Source organism: Prunus mume, linkage group LG5 (genome assembly GCF_029339155.1).
Source record: "Prunus mume cultivar Tortuosa linkage group LG5, ASM2933915v1, whole genome shotgun sequence".
NCBI classification, from domain to species: domain Eukaryota; kingdom Viridiplantae; phylum Streptophyta; class Magnoliopsida; order Rosales; family Rosaceae; genus Prunus; species Prunus mume.
Genome location: NC_142702.1, coordinates 11,060,515 through 11,066,916, shown reverse-complemented (window position 1 = coordinate 11,066,916; position 6,402 = coordinate 11,060,515). Strand labels below are relative to the sequence as shown.

The following is a 6,402-nucleotide window of genomic DNA, read 5'->3' as shown; positions in this document are numbered from 1 at the left end:
TCTTGTGTTTTGCTCGTATTGAATGATTTTGTGTGTTGTAAGAACGTGTCTTTTGCTTTTTGTTTACATGTGCTGGGACTGTCAAGTTTGGAAATGTGCATTAGGGTTATACGCCCGAGCGCGTGACGCTAGCATATTCGTATTTCATGTTTATATTACTGTTGACTGATATTGAAAAGAGTTAAGGGGAAACAGATTTTAACATCGTTCATCCCAAATGTGCCGTGTTTGTATTTCTGGCGTAATTTGTTCTATCACTTGTCTTCATTCATTTAGTGATTCGATTTTGAGAAAAGTTTTGGCAACTGATTATTTTATTTATTTTTATTTTTTTGGGTCTCACTGTTCTCTTCTCTCTCTGGTAAATATAAGAAAAACATGCATATATTATGCAACTTGTAATATAATATATGAATTTAATCAAACTAAATGTTTAACAAAAATAAAAGCCAAGGTGTAATGAGAGAGTTAAACGTACATGGATGAACAATAGAACAGAAAGTCATATTTAAAGGGACTATAATGTTGAATGAGCCAAATAGCTTCAATTCCTATCTATGCATGCTACAGCTACTGCTGTTCATGTATTTTCTTATGAATGACTTTCTGCACTTCCGGTTTCAGGGCAATTATTTGCCCCAGCATTTTGTTCCATTCTCTCCACAACATGTCTTTCACAACATGTTCAGCTTCAACCTAATGCATTAATCAGAGACTCACACGACCCATTTTAACGTTTCTTCACTGAAGTTGGATTTTCCGTTCTTTTTACAGTAAGAAATTTAAAAGTATTTAGGAATTTATAAACGACGGAACTCAAAATGATGGAAATCAATGTTCCATAGTTTGTAAACTTATTTTTCTTTATGTAAAAAGTGAAAGACAACCAACATAAAAAATAACATTGTTTTCTTTCTCCGCAAGATTTCATTTTCAGTTATTTTTAGGTGACGCGCTCTCTGATTTTCTCTTCTCTAGGTGTCATATAAAGTGACTGTATTCCTCTTTATCTCGAACACCTATGTATAACCTGCATGGTTAACATCTTCTTGGGGTTCGTACTATGAGTTTGTTCTTTCACGTTTATTCTCAAATAGAATATTGCCTCTTTCCATTTTTTGGCCAATGATATTATCAACATTTAATAATAGAACGTGGTTCCAATCAACATAGGCCATTGATGATTTGAGTAGCTACTCTAGAACCAAAAAATTGTCATTCAACAATTCGTGATCCCACCATTCTCATGTGCATGTGCATACATCAATTATAAGCATTTCTTTGCCTTTGGGTACACAAGCCATTTTAGGGGCTTTCGTTGTCTCTTTCCAGACAGACATCTCTTATAAGATAATTATGTGAGAATGTGGATTAACCTTCAATGAAGTGTTATTTTATAATAGGGCGTGGATAATCTCCATTTAGGGAGTTGGAACATTTAGAACCCATATATCTATCATGCTGCATGTATGCCACATATTAATACACACATGTCAATGAATTGTCATTCTGAGACTTTAAACTATATAATTTGCTACGCATTAGACATGCACCATATTAATACTGACATGTTAATGGATTGTCCTTTCGGGACCTAAATCCATATCATTTGCTACACAGTAGGTGTGCATCTCATTGATCACTGCTATGCTCGTGTTTTGCTCATCTGAGTATTTAATCTATGCAGTGTATTATTAATGTATTTAAATTGCAAATTGTAACATTTACATTAATAAGTCATGAATACATATCAGGATGATACAAGCCATTCTTCTAGAACGGTCATAATACAAGTCGTTCTTCTGAAATGATCTATAATGCAAGTCACTCTTCTGGAATGGTCCTTTGCATGGCGTTCTTCTAGAATGGTCTTATCTCCCCATTTTGTCGTAACCGGAGATGAAATACAAAATATCAGAATATTACTAAGAGTACAGACATGAAATAACAAAAGTATTGCTTACATCTTTTGGTATGAAATTTTTTACTCAGAGATTCTTCAATAAGAATTATAAGGAAGAGATATACCAAGATTGAAACTCTCCAAGAACCTCAGTTGGTGAGCAAGTTGTGCTGATAAAGTGTTATATAATTAAGATGATATTTGGAGATAAATTGGGAAGAAGAGAAAATAATTATAGAATAACAATTCACAAGAGCTCAACTATGAGTTCCTACTCATCTAGTCTTGTGTGTCTTTCATTCATCTTTGGTGCATGAAAAATACATAGTTTACTACCATAAGTGGTCATATACATCATTGGTCATAGATGGTGGGGTGAGTCACTTATTAGGTATTAGGTATGATCGGGACATCCGCTTATCCCTGTTAAACATGGATTTACAAAAAAAAAAATCATTATTAAAAAAAAAAAATTTAAGAAACTAGAGAGAGAGGGAGAGAGAGACAAAAAGAGAAAGAGAAAGGGAGAGAAAGGAAGGAAAAAAAAAAATTCTTGTAACGCTGATAACACTATTTTGATATTCCGACCAATAACACAATGACACATGGAAAAATTATTCAATGTGTCATTGTTTTATTGGCCAGTATAGTAAAAAGTGCTATTCCCGTTACATGAGAGTTTTTCTCGAGAGGAAGAGGGAGAGTAAGAGAGGACCAACCGCTTGATTCTTCATTAGATGTGTGGGCTCCACATATGTGCAACGTCATCAATTTAACGAAGTTTTTGATAGAGTTACCAATTTGATGTAGACGTAGTTAACGTCAAGGACCAATCATGTCACAAAAAAAAAAAAAAAAAAAAGAACTAAAGTTGATAATTTCGTGAACATGAGGTAACATTTGTGATTAAAAAAAACCCAAAAAAAAAGAGTTTTTCTATTTAAACCCCACACTTTTCTTTGTTCATCCTAATACTTAAATCATTAAGTTCTTAAGTTTTATTATTGTGTAAAAAGATAAAAAAGGTCATCCAACACACTCCACACACTCCACCACTCTTCTTCTTCAAATTAAGCAAGTAATTTTTGTTGCGATTAAATAAAAGGGAGTTTCACTAAAACACCCAAAATGGAGGTTGAAATTATAAAAAAACTCAACACCCAAAACACTTTATAAACACACCCAAAACCCATCATTATACACACTCAAAACCCATTTATAAACACACCCAAAAAGTTGACTTTGAGGTTGATTTTGGGTGTGTTTCTATGTTTAAATAGTGCTTGGGTTTTTTTTTATAAATATATGTCTAGGATTGGGTTTATTTATAAATTTGTATAAATAAAAAGCCATATAAGGATAGCCAACAGCTCTTTGTTACAAAAAACAGAGCCCACCGGTCTGTTATTTCCAAAAAAAATAATCATTGCGGTTCTTCTTTCTGAGCACAGTCCATCTCATGCCATGTGTTGTGCCTGGCTATCCTACCTACAGTCAAATGGTCATGTAAAAATTACTTGTTCGTTTCCTTGAACTGATATGAAAATCCACAATAAATATGTTGTTGGCAAAGATTCAAAGTCTTTACCATGTTCTGTGCACCAAGAATGACAAATGTTGGTCTGTGTAGGTGTCCAAATCTGTAAACATTTGATTAAACATAATCATTCCAACCTCCAAGCATTTGATTGGTATAGTCCATATTGAGATCGCATTGACAATTGGAAAGAGCTTGTCGATTCATTTGATAGTAGGGTGTGAGGTTGATGAGTTTTGTAATATATATTTTTTTTGCTCGATATGTACTTAGGGGTAGTTTGGGAAGATAATGAAGTTTTTTTAAAAATTATGAAAATTTGAATTAAAAGTTGGAGTAAACTTAAAATATATAGAGTGAACAAAGAAAATTGCAGGGTTTAAATAAAAAAACTAAAAAAAAAAAAGTGCTTATTTGCATTTGGCAGTGAAAAGAAAGGGACAGGGTTTAGAAGCAAAGCTGGTTATTCAGCAGAGCGAAGCTGGCAGCGCCGCCCTGACCCAAATGTGGAGGAAAGCCATAGCAACAACAGCAAGAGGGGTCGGCGCACTTCACTACCCATGGCGCACGATAGCACACGGCCACTCAACCGCCGTCTCCCCCTCCGACGCCGTCAACTCCATCCTTCTCCGCTCCCTCAAAGAGCACTATCTCGACGTCACGAAAATGAACCCTCCTCCCAAAATCAACCCTCCGTCGCCGTTCACCGTCGTTCAGGGCTCGCTTGACGGCAACGGCCCGGCACTCAAGCGGACTTTCGGCGACGAAGAGATCACCATATCGGTGATGCGATTGGCTAATATTGTGCCCGGCGATGGCGGAGAAGACGACGGCGCTGACGATGGCGATGACATCAACCAGTTGTTCCTGCACGTCGACGTTTCGAAGCCCGGGCAGAAGGAGTCTCTGCATTTTCTTTGTGGGTTGTATCCGGACGCTTTGGGGATCCACTCTGTTTCCATGCGCCACAAAGCTGATGCTGCGAGCTCTGTTGAAGACGGTTCCTCCTATGCTGGTCCTGTTTTTGAGTAAGCCATCTTCCTCCTCTTGTTCAATTTTGGCAATTTGGTTTTATATTTAGTGTTTGTGGTTGCATTTACAGAAGACCAAACCTGGTAATTAGCCTTTGAAAAGTGAGAAGAGCTACTATTTTGTTATGGGTAATCTTCAACATAATGTTCTTTTGCTAGAAAATTTGGAAAAGAGATTGTTATAGAGTGAATCATATTTGTGATATTTCAGTGAGATTGGAAGCATATACATTTGTTTGCATGTTTAGTTTTCATGGCGGTGGATTAATTAATCTTGATTTTGCATCTTTGCATTTGGCATAATATGGAACTAGGAGCCAGATTGTAAGAGTATAACAAACTTCATTTGTAGCCTAGGATTTTTCTTTTTCTTCTTTTTAATAGGGTCGATGTGCCTTAAATTTTAAAAGCATAAAATCGTGTATTATGTTATGAAAAAGGATTCAATTATGTGGTAACTCTTCTCCTCGAACAAAAGTAAAAAATAATGTGGTAACTGTCTAATACGACGGCAAATTGTACCGATACTTAAACATGTGGAAATTTATGCAAGCAAATATTTGCAGAAAAGGTTTCAGTTCCCAGCAAGGGTGAACAATATGGTGCTACTTTCCAATGAGTTTACTTAAAGTTGTTTCTTTTTTATGTTTTGTTAAATGGCATCTGCTTGTGGGTCTCAGAAGTAATGCTTCTTTCTGCTTGTGGGCATGCTTCATTGTTGTTCCTGGCCTTTGAATCTAATCTCCTTCATTCCTTTTTAACTGAAAAGCCAATCTTTTGGCCTCAATGTAGTATCTATTTGATAAAAACCTATGTACTTTTGGTTATCGTATAGACTACAAATTATGTAGATACACAGGAAGAAGGAAATATAATTAAAAAGAAAGGAAGAGAAGAGGATGGCATACATCATTGATCTCAGTGTTCTTCACTGAATAAAGTATGTGGATTTTTGTATTAATACATTGAGATTGCTGGTCTTGAAAACATCTCTAGCTCAACGGTGACTATATTTTTGTGACTGGGGAGTGTGTTTTCTGAGGCTGTAATTCTTGTGGAAAGGTATACAGCTAAAGTTCAGATCATCCTCAAAGAGTTATATGTTTGGCAGCTTCTTTCATGGTAAAATGTTATCTAACAATTCTAAGCTTACATTATACCACCACGTTACTCCTAACAATGTCTAATTTATTTTTTGTACTTCCGTTCTTGAGTCATCATACTGTCACATGCATTTTCTTGGAATGATTCATCCCTCAGTGCTGCTCCGTAATGTGCTTGAGTCACTGAAATATCTCGCCTTCTATTTTGTAAATCTTTTTGGCCCTTTAGAAATCAAATCTGTAATGTGCTCTGATTTATGCATACGAAACTGATGTATATATGGCTTGAATTGTCCTCCAATTGGCAGAGATCTTGATGAAAAGATAAGGGATGCATTTCACAACTACATAGAAGAGCGGGGCGTGGGTGATAGTCTCTTTCCATTTCTTCGAGCATGGCTATACGTTAAGGATCATCGTAATCTTATGCGGTGGTTCAAATCAGTGGGAACATTCATTAATGAAAACAAGAAAGCAGTTAAGGATTCTTAGTTTCATAAGGTGGTTTAGAAAGAAAAAAAAAAGTATTTAGCAGTTTCAGTGCCAGTTTGATCTCAACACTAATTTTTCCTGATATGGTTGGTTAGTACAGGTTAAGTACTTTTTTTTTTTTGATAGGACAGTTTAAGTTCTTTGGTATTACTGTTTTGTAACCAACATGCTAATATATATGTTGCTGTGTTTGAATTAGAGATGTTATACTTATTATGTAATTCTAAATCCATCTCATATTCGATTTCCCTCGTTAAAAGAATTAATCTATATGTTACCGCGGTGTATGTTGATTAGTATTTTGGTATTGATTTTCATTTCTGGTGGTTCCTCTTT

The 6,402-nt window shown here is 35.5% G+C and overlaps 1 protein-coding gene across 1 annotated transcript; it reads left to right on the top strand.

Moving 5' to 3' along the window:
* The first annotated feature begins 3,850 nt into the window (after positions 1-3,850).
* On the top strand, positions 3,851-6,336 carry LOC103331106 (Mitochondrial glycoprotein family protein). Its single transcript, XM_008233716.2, has 2 exons — positions 3,851-4,468; positions 5,883-6,336. Exons 1-2 carry the CDS (start codon positions 3,945-3,947, stop codon positions 6,064-6,066), a joined length of 708 nt encoding a protein of 235 aa, XP_008231938.1. The 5' UTR covers positions 3,851-3,944; the 3' UTR covers positions 6,067-6,336.
* The last annotated feature ends 66 nt before the right edge of the window (positions 6,337-6,402 follow it).